This window comes from Mercenaria mercenaria, chromosome 19, assembly GCF_021730395.1.
Source record: "Mercenaria mercenaria strain notata chromosome 19, MADL_Memer_1, whole genome shotgun sequence".
Classification (NCBI taxonomy): domain Eukaryota; kingdom Metazoa; phylum Mollusca; class Bivalvia; order Venerida; family Veneridae; genus Mercenaria; species Mercenaria mercenaria.
This window is the reverse complement of record NC_069379.1, coordinates 40,462,937-40,482,959: the sequence shown is the minus strand read 5'-3', so window position 1 is coordinate 40,482,959 and position 20,023 is coordinate 40,462,937. Positions and strand designations below refer to the sequence as shown.

At 32.9% G+C, this 20,023-nt stretch overlaps 1 protein-coding gene across 1 annotated transcript; it reads left to right on the top strand.

Annotated features, from left to right (window-relative positions):
- Nucleotides 1-4,181: 4,181 nt before the first annotated feature.
- LOC123542041 (uncharacterized) lies at nucleotides 4,182-18,646 on the top strand. The gene is made up of 5 exons (XM_053531833.1): nucleotides 4,182-4,484; nucleotides 13,122-13,300; nucleotides 13,527-13,684; nucleotides 16,121-16,299; nucleotides 17,358-18,646. The coding sequence occupies exons 1-5, from the start codon at nucleotides 4,226-4,228 to the stop codon at nucleotides 17,396-17,398; spliced, it is 816 nt and encodes a 271-aa protein (XP_053387808.1). The 5' UTR covers nucleotides 4,182-4,225; the 3' UTR covers nucleotides 17,399-18,646.
- The last annotated feature ends 1,377 nt before the right edge of the window (nucleotides 18,647-20,023 follow it).

The window sequence follows — 20,023 nt, the reverse complement described above, 5'->3', positions numbered from 1 at the left end:
GCAGTTTGATTTGTAATACCTATTTTTCAGTTTCCGTTGATAATTCATTACTTATATACTAAACCTAAGCTCTAAAATTGTTCAAATTCCAGTAGAAAATTGTGGTTTCTTGAATTGAATTGATGTTACCATGGAAACGAAGCCCGTGACCTATAAATCTAAAGGTAAAAAACTTGTCTATTCAAGGAACACAGTTTCGGCTTTTTACTTTCATTTCAACAATACCATTGGAATAATAGCAGCATGCTGAACGATTTTTCCATGACAAATTCCAGACGAAGGGTACTGCTGTAAATATTTTAAGCTGTGAAATTTGTTTGAATAAATGCAAATAACACGAAAATATAACTTACGTTAGAAATAATATGTTTTAAAGCTACATTAACAAGAAAGATTTTATTCAATATTTTTATAAGAAATTACGATAAAAAAACAAGATATAAGCTATTTTAAACAGACAAATAGGGTTCCATGTAAAGTGCTTGGTATTTTGCTAATAATATTACACAAATATTCCATGTTGGTTATTAACAGAATGGCACTGAAGCCGTCAAATTCCCCGTTTTTATACATAGTTGTTTAAAAAATGAGAGAAAATGCGTCACCATGGAAACACGAGCCCCGCGACATATACATTTTAAGCTTATATTAGAAAGCTAACGTGCATACTAGTAAATATATCAATTATGCAGACTTCTACGGATACCAATGAAACTAAAATAAACTGAAAAGTGTTAAATATCCATATTTTCCTTCTTCTTTCAATATGAAATATCTTTGGAGGGTCATGTTCTTCAAACCTGGATAAAAATTGAACTTGAAGGGACAGAGATAAACGAAATTGAGATTGTAGCAGTTAAAAAATTACATTAAACGAAATACAAAAAAATGCTGCGGTTCAACTAATTTGAATTTACCCTGGTAACAAGGTAACCTACCTCCTTAAAGTGGTACTTTTTCATTAAAATAACTTACGTAATCATTCTATTTACTCAGTAAATAGAAAGGAAAACAAGGAGGTCATTTGAATATGAAATACGCAAAATCATATGATGAATCATATTGAGCCATTAGTTATAATATTTGCGGGGACACTCCCATGTCTTGTTGTCATTTTTATTCTATCATCGATAACAACACAACAAATTAGCAAAGGGAATTTTCTGCGTATTGGAAAAATCTGCACATTTTTCCTGCTACGGTATTACAGTTTAATGTTTTACGCCTTTAATGATAAAACGATTTATTATTACTTATGCTATTTCTGAAGTCTAAATGGCTCTTTGTATTTGGGACTAAACGTCATGCAAGAGAAACTGTATCCGATCGTTCTTTACAGACAAAACAACAAATCTGCTTCTTCTATGAATTAATATTTTCAACATATTTTCAAAGTTGGGTCGATCTATAGTTATATGAGATTAACATAAAACTGGATTTGATTTAGAGCTACATTTCAAATTAATAGATTTAGGTTGACATTTTATATCTAAAGATTTAAATTTAGTCTGCATCAGGTTTATGATATCATCCCAGAAAAAAAAGCCTATCCAAGCCGATCCATCATGCCACTTCAATTTCTGTCCCAAGTCAGTGCTAAAATCTTAATTCAGCCTGTAACTTCATCTTACATTACACAATAAGGAAAAAGTATATTCAAGGAAACCATCAGTATGATATTTTATCAATTCAAAAATAAATAATGTGATGAATAATCTTCTTTTATGTTGGCATGAGCTTTTCTTATAGAGATGTAAAATACACCAGAAGGACATCCGTCTAATTAAATTTCAGTATGTTACATGGAGATTAACATACGGTTGCAGGGTGCCGTAACGACACATCTAGTGCAATGAACAATGATAAATAATAATGAAGTTCACGCCATCGATTGTATAACCTGACATGATAAGCCTCACATGAATATCAGAAAGCAGGCATGTGACATAATACCCTATCCCGTCATATCATATTGACATCGGGCTGATCAGGCCTAGCACAATCCACTTCAAGCTAAGTGTGAAAGCTACTAATACCATTTTCACGTCTTTGATATGACGCTGCTTGGTGACGAATTCATGACCTGGCGTTCTCAAAGCGGGTGCTCTACCACTAGACTACCAAGGTTTTGTCAATATCACTTTTTAAATTTTTGTAAATTTTACGTAAATTGATAAATGAGCCGTGCCATGAGAAAACCAAATAATGGCTTTGCGACCAGCATGGATCCAGACTAGTCTGAGCATCCGCGCAGTCTGGTCAAGATCCATGCTGTTCGCTAACAGTTTCTCCAATTCCAATAGACTTTAAAAGCGAACAGCATGGAGCCTGACCAGACTGCGCGGATAATAATGTCATATTATTATTCTTGAAAGCCTAAAAAGAAAACAAGCAGAAAAGTAACAGACTCGGTTTGAATGTGTTTGTTTGCTTGAGATGAAAGAAAATTCTAGCACCCATTCCCAGTACCCATTAGAATCAATTAACATAGTAATGCCCGCACAACAATAGCACGTTGCATGGAGCTAAACATTTGCACTGCAGGACGACTGTTTTTCTAAGTAAATGTACCGGAGATTACGAAGGCAAAATCTAATGTAACGCGTAAAATTCTCGCACCTAACCTTGAAATGAAATTTACAATACAGGTATAATAAAAAACAATACAGCGAGGAGATGTGACTGCTTCTAAGATTTTGTTCATTTCTGGTAGAATTTATCATAAGGAAAGAATGTGAGCAAACGTTTCTTTATCAAGTTTGGTCTCATTGTTATGTTTGATATCCTATTTTAAGATAGAAAAGATGCACACAGAATGCATTGGACATTTCAAAATTAAAATGTCTTAATCCATGTTCTTGTTCTTTTCATTTCAATTCTTTCTATTATATATAAATTTGTACTTTTTCTTTTAGCAGTTGGTAGAAAGTTGTTTGCTTTATTTTTTCATGTATTAGGCGACAACTTGAAAACAATACAGGATATGAATCAGCCAAAATTCCAAAGTGGATTAAACCTGAATTAGATAGTTTATCAGATGAACTCTTTGACACCATTGATAATTAAATATACATGAGAATATATTATCTTAGTCAATAGATGTGTAGCGGCGAATGTTAGATCCTAAATGGTACTATAAAATATTCATATGTATCGTTGTAACTACGTTTTATCACTGCCGTTCTGTATTTGATTTTCAGGTTAACCTTTACTATCTCGTCGGCTGTTGGCCTCATGTTCCTCATTTGAATTTACAAAAGAAAATAATCCATGTCAAGAGCTGAATGTTTATCTTCATAGTTCAATAATCAAATACGCGTTTAAAATGATGCGCACTTTATCTTCTGATAGCGTCATCTGTTCTTGACCATTCTGATTCAGATTTCAACTAAAATGACTCTTTAAAGATTTAACTCAAATTTGACAGTCAAGATTTGTGTATTAAAACAATAATCATTACATGAAAAATAGTTGTTATATGTTTTGCTAACATTACGTTGTAATTTAAAAGGTCCACGATGACATATATTTCTAATGTAACTGTTAATTTAATTGCTGTTTCATATGTCAGAAAATTCTGTCTAATAGTATTATAAAACATACTGTCATATGTGCCTTTCAGTATTATATTATATGCCATTTTTTTGGAAATACATGTAGATAATAAACGGATGTGCTTTTAAAATACATATGTGCAATGAATTATCTTTACCAATTACATGATAGTTTACACATGCATTACTTATAGTATGCATAGTGTACGTTTACATAGATACATACTTTTATGCTGTGGGTTGGGGTATTCGGAAGCTACGTTTTAGGATCATGCTTTTCTTTCGATGGATTCTCATCCCTGTATTTTCTGAATAAACCAAAGCTTCAGTGACCTAGACCTGCTTAATTTTAGGATCTTCCGAGTATCCTGACTAAATTATCGAATATTGTTTACCGAATTTTTGTCGATATCACTGATGCTCGTCATTCCATTGGAAATTCAATAAATAAAATCTGTGGCCCTGCTTTCCGAGGAGGTTTATTAAATAAACGCTTGTATTGTCAGATATTGATATAGAACTAACGGAGAACGGTCTAGTAGCAGTGTCTGTGTAAAATGATATACCTTAAATCGTTTAATATCAGTATGTCTATCAGAAATCAGACGTTGGATATGGCAGTTGGAATGTCAGATCTTTGCTTTTCTAGATACGTTATTATCAGTTTTATAATGATATTCAACGTTGTTAAATGTACAACTAACACAAATGTGTACGAAAGGACAAGTAATATCTTTGTACAAAACACGTTTTCATCTGTTACAACTTCATCAAAAGTTGCATGCTGCAGTTACTGTGACCAGTTGTCCGATTGTAAGACTGTAAATTACAAGAAGACGTCAAGGGAATGTAAGTTGTCAAGGGAACCATTAGTTGCTGTTAGCGTAAATGGACAGACAGATGCAGACTGGAATGCATACAGTAAAGATGGTAAAGATTTAAAGTCATTTCTTATAATTCAAACTAATAACTATGTTTATTGAATTTATAGATATTTTCTCCGCAGTTTATGTTGTCTCATTTTTCGCAAAAGTTTACTTATAAAAGTTTAACTGAATTTTGTTTTGACACAATTGAATAGGTGTGGCCCATTTTCTTCCAGAATATATAATTTGTATGTTTTTCATTAGATTTTTGTCATAGTAGATTTATTTAGTGATTAAATGTTATAAAAAGGTACAACAATAACTTGCGCTGTACAACAGACTAAAAGTTTCTGTGGACAAAAAAAGTAAAAGGTTACAGATTCACTGTTGATGTTCAACATTCTCCTTACATATATTTGAAAAATCCTCCATCATGTCTGTTTCATGGTCTCTTTGGATGGTCTATTTACGAAGAACATACTTTGTACTACTATACACATATATATAAATGCTTTCTATTGGTTTCAAAAAACAATTATAAAACACATAATCAAACATTATGCGAAATTCTGTGAAAATGGAAACGGACGTCATATCGCTATTAATAAAACAAGAGGCAGATTTAGCGGATTATTGGCGAAGAATCGAAAGCATGTTGCTAAAGACTGTCTTCATCAGAGCTAAGCTTCCAGTCATTTGGCATGTTTGGTCCGTTTGTTTGCATGTAGACATTAGAACAAATTACGTAGTAGCGGCGTATTTGTTCCGCGGATCCGTAATGGAACTCACTTGTTTTCTTAATCATTGTCTATTTGTGAAATCAATATTGATGTTTTCCTATATGAAATTCAATGAACAAATACAAAATATCTCGTCAATTTATTTACATTTGTACAACAAATGATGTTAAAGTATTTATATTTGCTCGTTAATTTACAAAGCAGGTATCTCATAAACCTGTTCTAGATTATTTAATTACCTTAAAAATCAATCTAGTGAATTCCTTGTTTGTTTACACTTTTCCTTGATGGTTCGTCTATCCCTTAATGGTGTTTCCATTTGTGCTGTAGCTTCTGCAATGTCACTAAGTACATACGTTTAAATTTTCACAAGTTTTTTTATCAATTTGTGTTCATATTTTATAATGTGTTGTTGGGTTTTTTGTTTCTTGTGTATTGGATTCAACCTGTGGGACATAATTTTCTTTAAATTGTCTTTTTATTAAAAAAAATGATGGCGGTTGGGCGCCAGTATACTAATTTAATCTCCTCAATGGTGGTCTTTGCCACTGCCATTTCCAAAGTGGTACTCTGCTTATTTTGGAAACTTATATATATATATATATATATATATATATATATATATATATATATATATATATATATATATATATATATATATATATATATATATATATATATATAAATATTATATAATATTATATATATATAAGTATATGTTGCATGTTTGGAAAGGATAAAAATGCACATATAAAAGGATGTAATCATTTTAGTAGAACACTAGGTTTGATTTACTCTTTGACCCTATGACCACAAACGATCAAATGTGATAACAGCATTAAGTCCAAGTAAGGGAGACCTTATCAGCCGCAACACGACACAAACTGACTGCTGGTGTGATATTAAAACTTTGCCCTAGCTTGTACGTAATTGTTATTGGTATTATTGATCTTCAATGATTTCATAAATATTTTTGAAATGATACATTCCCATGCGTGCTGGATACAAATTTTGATTTAAAACCAATCAGTCGTCTAGAGCAGTGCTAGCCAACAGTCTTTGCCAGTATCCCAACATTTGCTTCCTTTCCATTATAAATTTATCTCATTCTTTCTTTACAAGACATCAAAGTTAGAACTTCTGTTTATTTAGCATGGCACGTATACTTTTCATCAATATATGTGCACCTAATATTTTTTGATCTAGAATTGTTACAATTATAGAACTATTTCATGGCGATAATAAACATAGTCAAAGAAATACCAAGGCGTTACTTCCGAAATCGATATTTCAACGTCCAAATGCGGACAATAAATGCAATTAAATTCTATCATTCTATTAACGAAGGCAGTTTGTTTCATTGTATGTTTTCAAAAGCCGAACTTTGTTTATGAATAATCCAGTATATTTTAAGGATTAGTCGCTTAGTTTAATCTATCATTGATTACTATAACTATACGTAAAATGATATTTTATCGTGGAAAAGGTCAAAGTAGTACGGAGAGGAAAAGGATTAAAACAGAATTCCAACCGTTCAGCAAAGACACATAGTCTATCAAACTCAAGTACATTTTATGCTCCCGAATGGGGAGCATATGGTCCCCAGCTTGTCCGTCCGTCCGTCTCTCCCAGCAAACGACAGAACATTTGTTGGGCACTCAAAAAAGGTAACGGTAAATTTTTTTTCATTCCGAACTGCATATTGTGTTCTTTCTATAGTCTGGGTACTTTATAATAAGTCTACTGCTTTATTCTGCAAGAAATAAGTCTGTTTTCAAATAACAATTAGAGTACTCTCATTACAAATGTCTCTTAAAATGCATCGTTTGAGGTCATATCTGATTGTTCAAAATTAATGTAAAACTGGATATAATAAATATTTTAAAACAGTCATCCCTATCCCCTTTTTGACAGAAACAATTATTTATTTATCACTGTTTTTTAATATTCCATTTCTTCATAGTAATAACAATAAACTACACGATTAATATCTAGAATGTGTTCCATATAGTTTGTTTTTTATTGAACGAACCCTTTGAGGTAATTGCCTCAAACAGAAATCGAACAAACTTGATTGACATTTGAGTAATGGCATGAATTTCAAATGAATCTTTCCGATCTAACAGTATTTCAGCTGATTTGTATTGGATATTTCACTGTTTTCTGTGATGCTTGAAATTTTCATAATTTTTGACTTCATTCAACACTGATGACTGATTGGTATCTACATATCAGATATCGCTATTTCCCCACCGTATATCATTTCATCACAGGCGGACGTTTCCGAACCAGCTGGCTAATCTATGGTTGGTGAATCCGCACAGGTGCCCGCCCGTCATTCCGCCTCGCGAAGGCTTTTGGTGGTTCTTCTGAAGAGTCCGATTATAATTAAATAACACCCTTAGTAGCCCCTGGGATCTTCCTTTACAGTAAAAGCCAAAAATCCGCCATATGACCTATGAATAGTTCGGTTTGAAGTTAAGCAAAATATCAAAATAACAATAACAAGAAAAAATAACAGAACAGATTCTGTTATTATGGAAGATGTCGAAGAATAACCTTAAGAGCTCCTAGAACACGAAATGCCCCCTTTGATGCATTCAGTTCATGACAAACCTCCCTATCAACTTTCATGATCCTAGGCCTAAGTGTTCTAGAGTTATCATCCGGAAATGGATTAATCTACGGACAGACCGTCCGACCGGCTGACACCTGCAAAACAATATACCCTACCTTCTTCGAAGGGAGCAAAAATAAGAATCTTGAAATGAATCCAGAAATATAAATTCTATTCCTCTATAGTTAAATAATATGTGCTAAGTACGTGCACAGTATGTCCCATATACCTGTGTGCATTCAAATATTAATTATCACTCAGTTAATATTTGATGTGTCCTCATATTAAACAGCCATATCTTTTGAATTGTTGTCATTTGATCAGTTATTCTAACTATTTTCCTTTTTTTGCAAATATTAGAGTATATTAAAGGACAAAAATTACTTGGAAATACCTTTAGGTAATTCCTGCCCCTGCAGGGATGGTGAAATCTGATTTTTCGACATACATATATGTCTGTTTTCTGAAAGATTTTCAACTTGTTATATTTATGGTTATGTTGTAAAATGTGGTGAACTTCTATTTGTCTCTATTGCAGGCTTCGTACAGAACTTTCAAAACAAAATTCAGGTACTTTTCAAAGATTTTTCCCCATTTTCAAGGACTACAAAATCGCATTTGTCGCATTTATTTCTTTTACTCATGATGGATTCTGTCAATTTTTTTACAATAAACACCGCGACATTAACAATGACCTTCAATTCAGCACCGATAAAATTTCACGTGATAATTGCGTTCAAAGTACTAAAACCCGTTCTTGTACCGTTCCATACTATCATTTATTAGTACAGGCCGGTAAGCCCTGTCAAAGATAGGTCTGTCATTTGTCCGTCTTTTGTTCCGATATTTTGGTCTGATCTGTTTTTTTGATTGCAAAATGTTGTGGCAACAATGCCCAATGAATCTGCCATTTTCAAGTCTTTTTTTCCAAATTTAAGCACTTTTTGAGCATTTTTCAAGGCTGTCCTTCATTTCAAGCACTTTTCAAGATGCAGCTGGTTTTCAAGCACTTTTTCAGGCCTGTGCAAACCCTGTATTGGCTCTTGGTAAAACTGCGCAAGTCGGACAATTGATCTTGCCACGCCTGCTCTGGCTAATACCGGCCAACACTAAAAAGTCATAGAAGATTTTTATACATTCTAAAAATCACATTGCTTACAGTTAACAAAATGGAAGTGGCCAGGGGTCCGGTAACTGTACCTCCAGACAACCCGTACAGGGCAGGCTAAGATGTCCAGTAACCAACATGAATACTGAGAACAGTATTTACAAAGAGCTAGAAGACTATATGTTATCTTTAAGAACGGGAGGTGAATTAAACAAAAAAATGTTTTCGTATTTTTCGTTGTTTTTCCGGTTTGATGCATATTAAATATGAAATTCTAGCAGCGATTTCCGATACTTATTATTATTTTTTACTCAAGCAGAAATATGTCTTAAATACTAAAGCAAAAAAAAGGTTTGTTATTTCAAGTCATTAGTCCCGTGAAAAAAAAGAAAAACAATAAAAAGCTTCTGATTGGTGTACAAATTACTACATGTATTATTTATTTGTCGAATTTGCGATATCATACTTTTTCCGGGATTAAAGAAATATGAATACTTCTGTTGCCATTTGTAAAACAACGAGAAAAATACGAGAACAAACTTTTGAAATTATCTCCCATTTTTAAGATAAAATATAGTCTGCTCTTTGTATTACAACTCTCAATATTCCTATTGATTACTGACCTCTTACCACTGCCTAAAAAGTACTTGATAACGTAGGGGCAATTTTTGTATTCAGGTTGTGGGCGTAGTCAAAATAATTTGACGGTCAGATTGTTTTATTTTTGTGATGTGCAATTTCTACATTGCTCATAATTGGCATAAGAAAAATTTTAATATTTCCTAGAATCGCATCAAATATTTTGGACTAGTAGTGTGAGGGGAATTAAACAATAAATCATTTTGTAAGCAATAAACAACCAGGTCTACAAATGCCATCCCCGCCACAATTAAATTACAACTGCTGCTCCAACTGCAGTCACCAGCAGTAATGTGTGTAGTAATTGTTTATAGAATCCTTATATTTTTGCTAAATCTGGAATTCACGCAACATTTTCACAAAGTTTACTGGACCTAGTACTGTCCTTAGATTAGTGAAAGTAATCCGACGCATACAGTGTGTTTCATATTGTGACGGTCAAACTGTAACAGTGGCTGCAAATGTCAGAAATTAACAAAAACAGCCACTCAGCGACAGTTAGCATGTCTATCCTTAAATCTGAAAGAAATATCCCTGTAGTGTTTCATATTCAATATTCCTGTATTACCAAAGAAAGAGAAAGAAATAACAGAGATCAACTGTCATCGGTACGAAAATATTAAAATTTGGGACGAGATGACTACGGGGCGAAATTAATCCAGAATTCTGCATAAATACTTCTATAATTAAATTATATGTATCTAAGGCTAATGACTTAAGGTATTAGATCACTAATAGAGAATCTCCTTTTTGAAGAGTATTCAATTCCTACCATAAACCTACTTTTACTGCAATTCGTAGGGGGCGTAGGTTCAAGCCCTATTGGGACCAAATCTTTTTTTTCTTTATTTTCCTTTTTTCTAGTAAGTTTTTACTTCTTTCAAGACTTATTATTGATTTGTTGTACTAAAATGTGAAAAAAATGAATTTGATAAGCAATTTCTTGGTGTTCAAAGTGAATTTACTACTTAAACAGAAGGGGTAGAGTTACACATCTTTAAAAATATTGAGTTACATACGGTGAAAGTTCTCTAGTTTGCTTTTACTCTTAGATTATATATTGTGGAAGAAATTTAGGTAGGTTTTACGTCTGCCCCAAGGTTATTTATAAATGAAGTAAGCAAAATTCAAAACAGAAACACAGCATTCGACCTTATTTTTTCAATGTTGAAATATGAATTCTGTCTCATTAAATCCGTTTACTTGAGGCACCATAGAAAAAATGATATTGACATTTTTATTTTGTGTTTTATAATTGTTTACCAATAGTTTGGTGTGCTTTATTAAAATTAATGGTAAAATGAGTTCTCTTCAAACGTTTTGGATAGTGGCCATCACTTTGAAATTTGTCTCTGCTGGAGGTTGAGGAGATACCATAAGTTATACAAAATTTATAAAAAACGCCACGGTAAAAGTTGTTTAAAAATTGCAAAATAGTGCGAAACACGGTTACCTTTCAGAATATACCAAGCAAAGGCCATTTTGAAAAGATTACTGTTAGTGATCTAATACCTTAAATCAGCACGTCTGTCATATAAAAAACTAGAATAGTTATGATCAGTGGTCATGATTTGACTTGTTTGAATCATTTAAATGACAACGATAAAAAGTGCAATGGCATATGAACGCTGGTTCCCGTATAACTGTTAATTTAATTTAAAAAAGTACCAAAAAAGCTTTCGAAAACAATTGAATATATGAATAGAATATATCATTAATTGACATATTTCATATATTTATAAATATGCATGAACGACTATTCGTCCAGATAACATTGTCATCAGCCGGGTACCAGCATAACACAGTACTGCCGTTTAAATACATATTACTGAGTCAAAAACAATGATAGACAATTTTTCATATGCTTAAACTACAACTTCTTCTTCTAGCAAACATATAAACCACAATTGCAAAGAATTCTCAGATATCTACACGTCCTCCGCCTGACCAACGCGCTCAGTCCAGGTCACGTGACAATTCACCCGCGTAATTTCTATCCAAATTCACACAACAACTAAAAGAACCTTACAAATGTTTAGTATCGTATTAATTAAATGGTATATAAAGCCATAAGCCAATAACCATAAACCATTACATTGATGACCACGCAGAAATCTCAAATTTATACCACAGCTGGTACTAACGATGTAGGCCATTTCTCCACCGCCATCACAAATCAATCACGAACGTAAAAAAAACAGTTTCTTCTGGTTGACATTCATAACAAAAACGATACAGAAACACAAATAGACATATGTAAACGCACTTACATTGACGGATTCCTCCTGATTCTCAAACTATTCTCTTTCAAAAATGACAAATGCACTCGTTACGCCATAGAACTGACTATTTCTCATTGGCTGATACATACCACATGGTACATAAAAATAAACAACCACAAGTACATGTAGGTCAACATTTCATATACATAACAATTGATAATTACACATGTATGATGTCTGCAAACGTCTCAAATTTCTCTTAACCCTTCTACCATAACATCAACTAATTACAAACTGTAGGGCTATACACCTAAAACGATCTCATGCATCAAAAACTAGGTCATCTGCATTTGGCCAAATATATCTAAAACAACGTTTTCACGCATGTTTTTTTTTTCCCTATCACTGACAGCTTAACATAAAAAAATTCTTTTTCAACATGAAGAGCTATAAATTTATATACTTACATTCATTAAAATCAGGAATATGTTACTTGCGAAGCGACAGCACATCCAGTGATATTTGAATGCTGGTTTCCCTTTCGTCTCTTTCTACAATATATAATGCTGATAATTTTTCTGAGGCCTAGTACCAGCCACTCCAAAAATGTTCGAAAACAAATGGACACATTAATATATATACCATTAATTTATATCGTTCATTTATATACATGAACGACTATTCGTCCAGAAAATGTGTTGTTTTTGTTGTTGTTGTTGCTAAACCTTTCTCAAAGGATTTTGAATCAGTTTTGTCATGGATCTCTGGCTGCGTCTGTGGTGTCCTGTGCTTCTGAGAAATATTCACCACTTATTTATTAATTTATTTATTTATTAAGTTCATCTTTTGCTATGGCTTTTTCTTTACTATTGTCCTCTCATTTATTCATTATGCATATGGAGAATATTCTCTTTTGTCTTTTTCTTTTCATCATTATCATATTTTGTAATGTTAGCAATAGTGTAAAGAAGTAGTATCTTTGTTAAAGGAGAAATCATTTTCTACATAAGATAAACTCAGCCCACTCTTCACTATAATTGTTCATATAAAATAAATATTGATTAATATCAACAAAACCATAACCAAGTATACTTAAGTTGATTAACTCAAAACACAGAAAAATGTTATCTAAATTAGTAACTGACATATTTTGCTTAAACTGCTTACGGTTTCTGTTACAGTGTGTTTACTTATTTACTAAAAGTATGTACTTTTCATACGTATACGCATAAACATTTTTTATGTTAACATATATACTGTTCAGTAGAAGATAATATTTCAATTATGGACAGTTTACAAATTATCTAAGTTCTTTACTTTTCAGAGATGATTTAATATTTGAAACCATTTGCTAAGGTGAATGAATTAATTTCAGAATGGATGTTGGTATTTCGAGCTACACCTGGTGTTGGTGGTGACGTTTTTACTGCATGGACCGATGGTACTTCCGTAACAACTGATGATGTCACATGCATGACAACAGATGTCACTTCCTGTAGTCAACATTATCGCAACCCTATAGTAGATTCATGGACAACAATCGGAATGTCACAGGTTGAAGCCAATGCTCTTTTTCTTTTTTATACGCTTGTGATTAGCAAGCTATGCATATATCTTTTCTCAGGATCTATTAATGCAAACACATTGAAAAATAAATTTTGTGCTAACACCTTACCTGTCATTTTGGTTAGACATACAGGTTAACACAATTGATATGATTGTCCTGTTTATCATAATTAAGACATAATAAAATCTAAATTATATGAATGTTTTATTTCAGGTTAAGTTCGCTTTCTATAAAAACAACATCGAAAAAGCTTACATCATATTCAATGCGACTGGAAGTGACGTCACAAACTGGTTTATTCAAACCAGAATTACTGAATCGTCATGGTCGACAATAGCATCAGACTCTTTTAATTACTTTTCTATAGAAGGGTAAGACGTTTTTAGAATGAACAAAACACCAACAAGTCAAAGTCGAGTCAAATTTGTTTTTTCACAAAATTGTTTATTTGACTGTTCCATTTGTAACTTTAAAAGTTATTGTATATTTATTTTGCGTAATACACTAACATTTTCCCTACTAAATTTTTAAAATTGACTGCTCCATCATACAATTTCGGTAGTACCATTTATGTTTCGAAGGGTTACTTACTGGAACTTTACTGACTGAATAAAAAAGTCTACACTGGTCCTAAAGACGTCATTAGAATACCGGAACAGGGTACGGAGATTAAATGATCTCATGTACCAGGCGTCATTACGGGTTAACCACATTACGGTTGCATGTAACCCTTTGGTGTTTAACTTTATTTAGTTTTTTTTTTGTTTGTGTTTTGATGTTGTCGGCACTTTTTACTTGTCTTTGTATTTTTGTGAAAATATCTTCCACCTACACAGTCAATCATGCGCTTCAGCAGGATTTCACTCTCTTAGGGTTGCATACTTGTTTTTATATATCTTGTAAAATAGATATATCATAGCTGCACAACGATTTAACCGTTACCCAGCTAAGTTGTTACAATGGACTGATCTATCGTTCAATTTGGGCAATACCATTTATTATTTGAAGGGGTGTTCACTGATTATTTACTGAATAGCGAACAGTGACAAAGACAATGCAGTTAATTGATTTCGGCCACCGGCCCATATCAACATAGTTATAATACATACATTTACCTGGTGTACAATTCAATTTATAAAGACATTTCTTTTACTTCCTTCTGTAGGGCTAATCTCATTCAGACAGTGATATCAAAATCTATGGCAATGATACAATTAAGCTTAATTAATGCATAAATATGATAAAAACGATATATACATACATCTTTTATAAGCCATGTATAAGTTATAGAAGTTCTTCTTTTTATGTCAACAATGTTAGCAATGACATGTATCAAATATCATTACGCATTCTAATAAATGCTTTCTTCCATTTAAAGCATTATAACAGTTTCTTGGTCTGCACATGTCGCAAAGGCAAAATCAATTGCCGCCAACAGGCTAAAGTTTAAGTATAAGAAATAAAATTAACGGTGTGCACGAAGAATTTAAATATGCAATCTATAGCCTCATATGATTCCATAGAACCAACTTGGCAAAACATGAAGACAATATATTCTCTTTCTCTATGCTTAAGCTGGCACACTAATACAAATATAGACATATTCATATTTGCTCCATTCTATTCTCGGACACAAAGATAAAAGGTTGTCGCATTGTAACAACAAATTTGTTTGTATGTCATTAGTCTTTTGAAACGCAAGGGATTGTTAATCAGACAACTGTATAAAGAACATTATTTAACTTCTTCCCAGAGCGAAAAGTATCAGAAACGTATGGCTATGCATTTATTTGTAAGCTGTCTTGTGCTCACTGATGTAAATGAAAATTGGATTTATTTTTCAAGCTAGTTAGTTATATCTTTATTGTTAAAAATGCCATGGATACTAATTAGACATTATTTTCTCAGTGGTAAAACCAAGCTACAACATACTGCAGTGCGACAGTATAGTCAAGGCAAAATGTCATAATTCTATCATATTGCCAATATGAATAATACGAGTGTTTCGTAGTTAAGTGTCGCAATATGTTCAAACAATAAATTTCTAATAGCTATTTATGTAAAAGTAAAAAATAATTCGGTTAATTCGCTCCTTGACAGGGGAGTCAAAAACAATATAGTGCATCATTCTTTAAATAAAAATCAGACGCACTTGCGGTGCATTTTTTCAACATTTCTATTTACACCTAGTTTGGTGCTGTTAAGTGCTTTATCTTTTTTATCTTTTTTTATTAAATACTTATATAGATTCTGTAAAAAATCTGCTTGTATTTCTCAAGTTAATATGAACAGGCAGAAAAAATAACCGTATTGTACCTTTTGTATTGATCGAGCTACTATTATGATTACCCTATTATACTGATAGTATCAGAATTGGACGCCTTATCGTCAAATAGTTTTTCGTAGAAAAGCTTGAAAATTGTGACTGACTTTTGAGGCATCCATTAATTACAAATTGTAATCAAAATGATGTCGCCCAAGTCATTGAACAGCAATCTTAAAGAAATATATGTGTATACTCAATGCCTCTGCAGAAGGAAGGAAAGAAGTGCCATTTGGGGCTCGACGAAGGTCATAAATTGTTGCAAGAAAATATCTAGCATGAAATACCAGGTCATCTTCATTAAACATTTTTCATGAATACGTTACTTTTACTTGCGTTGATTAATTTCATTACAGTGACATAAGCCTTTTTGGGATCTATTATAACACACACTGAATACTACTATCTTTATAGAACCACAATATATTTCTACAATCATATGTAGCAATAGATTGAAAATGAAATGAAAATATTTCCATTTTAGACACGCCCCAAGCAGGAGATTTTTCATTAACCGTAACTATGGAGGATGCCCGTACGACACCGCGTATGCCGCGGTGATCATATTCAAAGGTTTTGTTTGTTCACATGATGATCAAGATAGCTACCCCCAATTTCTGTATGCAGATTCAGCAACATTTGGATACCCTGATTCAATGACAGGTAAAAACCCTAATACATAACAAGCTGTGGGTGTGGTTTCTAGCTATGTATATGGAGGAGGAAGAGCCAACGTTCATTTAGGCCTAAAATTGTTTGTGTCCGGTACATGCTCAAAAGAAAATTAGGGTAGGTAGGTCGGTAAGTCTTTTCGGAAACTATTTTTGTGTCAAAAACTGAATACAAATAATGGGGTTATGCCTTTAGAGCATCAGTAAATTGATTTCTAACATCACTGATTATGTTTAAAGCAAAACAAGTGCAGTTTTGCATCTTTTTGTTAAAACGTTGAAAAAAGAAATTCTCCAATGCCATAAAAACATTTAGGGTCGGGCCAAAAATTTAGGGTAGGTCGGGATACCGGAAACAAACAATTTTTACGTCCTATAAGTTATTTCAGAATTAATATCCTTTCCTATTTTTATTCTTAATATGAATTTTCTGTAAGTTGGAATACTCATACCTTTTATTATTATAGATTTGTAAATATTTTTAAGACTCGCAAACAATGCTTAACAATAAAATTAATGCATGTTTTGCTTCATAATGATTTAATAGTGATTAAATACTATCACAAAATGTCAAAAAATAACAAAATGAACAAGAACGTCAAAAGATTACTGTAAAGGCAGAAATGTTTCGCGAGGGTTTAATTTTCGCTATATCCGCTGCATCTCGCCAAAATTAACCCTCTCGTAATTATTCACCATTAGTATAATTCAAATTCAGGTAGGATACCATTTTTAGAATTTGGCGAATATTAAACCTCGCGAACATACTCAAATTTCAAATTCGCAAAATTTTGACCCAGCAAAAATATGTGTTTTTACAGTACATACTTGTATTTCTCGAGACGTATTTATTGAGACTCTGGTACGGTATGTTGTATATTTTGCTTTTTGAATAACGCATTAAATCTATGTATATCTTGGAGTAGAAATATGCTGACCACAAGAAGTGGTATCAGTTGAAATGTTAATGACGTCATCAGTGTTACCAGTTTGTATTGATGTTTCTACTTCCTGAATAACACAATTAATTTTGTCGTGTTCTTGTGACAGGAATGGATAGAGCAGATGTGATGGCCATATTCATTAAGTAGACTTTTCATCACGACGGAGTTGTGCCGAAGATCCCAAGCAAATCCAAATTCTTGTGAGTGTCGTTCCCAATGAATTTAGGCACCAATGATCCAAAGCATATCATACGATATAGGTAAACTTATTCGACCATATTTAGGGCGAAACAGTTGAAGCAAGAACAAAAGGCGTTGTTGGATTGTGACAAAGTTATGGGAGGCGGCGGAGCAGATGGTGTTGAAGGTATGGCTGTATTGTTTCAATGCTACTAGATAATTCTGCAGATCGGTTTTTCAGCTTATCCTCTCGAACGTTTGTCTTTCATTGAAACGAAGTATTGTTTGATACTATACAAATTACGTCATAACACGTAAGCATGAAAACGTCAAATTACTTAATTTTCTTTTTAAGTTACAACGTAATCTTATGCACACAATGCAAATAATATTTTTTACAATTGATATGTGTAGACTAAGTGTAATTAAACATTGTTTTGTAAATAATTAATTAGACCAATACAATGTATGCGAAACGTAATATTTTTGTATTAAGATTTATTTTCAATTTATCTTTATATTTGTTGACATTTTAAAGATTATAGTGGTATAACATGTAAATATTAAATAAATGATCGATAGAACATATCAGCCTGTGATTTCGCTGTCATAGTTTAGATACCGTTTTCCTATTTAAGGTATAATATTGTAATTATTACTTTTTATGTATAATTTGACATATCACGTCATTTAAGGTGGCACACCGTAATTATAATCGGCAATTTCCGTACGACTCCGTATGAATAAATCTGCGGATGTCTATAAATTATATTCTGGTACTTATAACAAGTGTAAATGTTGAGTTCTGTTCAACCCGGGGCTAGAGGGCGTGGACGGTAGCTTGCATTTCCAGGCTCAATCAAACAGAATCTACATCATTTTTCGTTTATTTCGTGTTGGGCGACCTGTAGCTTTTCACTAATTCCATTTAAGATATTACGGCATTCTTTGGTCGTACATACTGGCACATATCGTATATACTGGCACATGTCGTATATACTGGCACATGTCGTATATACTGGCACATGTCGTACATACTGGTACATGTCGTACATACTGGCACATGTCGTATATACTGGCACATGTCGTATATACTGGCACATGTCGTACATACTGGCACATGTCGTATATACTGGTACATGGCGTACATACGGACACATGTCTAACATTCGGGCACATGTCGTTCATACGGGCACATGTCTTACATACTGGCACATGTCGGCACATGTCGTACATACGGACACATGTCGTACATATGGGCACATGCCGTACATACGGGCACATGTCGTACATACGGGCACGTGTCGTACATACGGGCACATGGCGTTCGATACTAACCGAAAAATGCAGAAAGTGCATACAGACAATACGTAATCGCACAGAAATTGCCGAATGTCATTCTTAACCTTTGCCTTGCTATATTTTTAAAATGGACTGGTCCATCATTCAATTCGGGTAGTGTCATCTGTTATTTGAAGGTGTGCTCAATGAAAATTTATTGACTGAATAGCGAACAGTTCAGACCATGATCAGCCTGTACGGACATGCAGGCTGATCTTGATCTGCACTGATCGCAAAGGCAGAATCACTTGCCAACAGCAGTCTAATGGTGAAAGTGTCCGCTACATTAATGTATTACATGACTGTAATTAATCACGAAATGATCACTGCATTTAAAAAGTAGATGACATATTTGCTATAAAAATAGTTCGGGATTGTCAAAATATCTTGCTTCTTTATGCATTTGTTATTGTATTGTAGGTTATAAAATGCTTTTGTTGCTTTCTTCTTTTAACGTAGATGATCAGTTTGTATCTGTAAGACAACATGTTTTTGTATTTTCAATATAACATGCATAAGTTTACTACTAGACCTATAAGCTGATGTAATTTTGAATTTTGTTAATTACTTGTTGGATGTGAACGTATATGGCTTGCACTTAATATGTCAGTGTTTGTTAAATAAATCGAACAACTGAAATATGCAGGGTTTACCTTTTTCTTCCTTTAAGGACGTACAGCAAGTATAAGAGATATTAGGCCTAACAAATCTTTGTTTCCGGTAACATGCTCAAAAAAATTAGGGTAGGTAGGTCGGATTTTTTTTCTTTTTGATGTTTTTATTAACTGAGACTTTTCGGAAATTATTTTTGTGTCAAAAAAATAAAAACAAATAAGGGGGTTATGCCTTTCGGGCATCAGTAAGTTGATTTCATTTCTAGCATCATTGACCATGTTTATAGCATAAAAAGTGAATATTTGCAACGTATGTTAAAAAGTTGAAAACATATTCTCCAAGGCCATAAAACATATTCTCCAAGGCCATAAAACATTTAGTGTCGGGCTAAACATTTAGTGTAGGTCGGAATACTGGAAACAAACAATTTTTACCCTTTATCAGGTTACACAGAATATTCAGAGTTAGTGTATAAGACAATAAATTGTATGCTTTTTGGGAGACTCTTTGATTTTCCTTAATTACGTCATAACACGAAAGAATGATTTTTTTTTAAATGTTTTAGAAATAAAACTATACATCGGTTAGCTAATGCGGATTTTTGAAATTTTGCATTTCTTATGGATTTGAACGTAT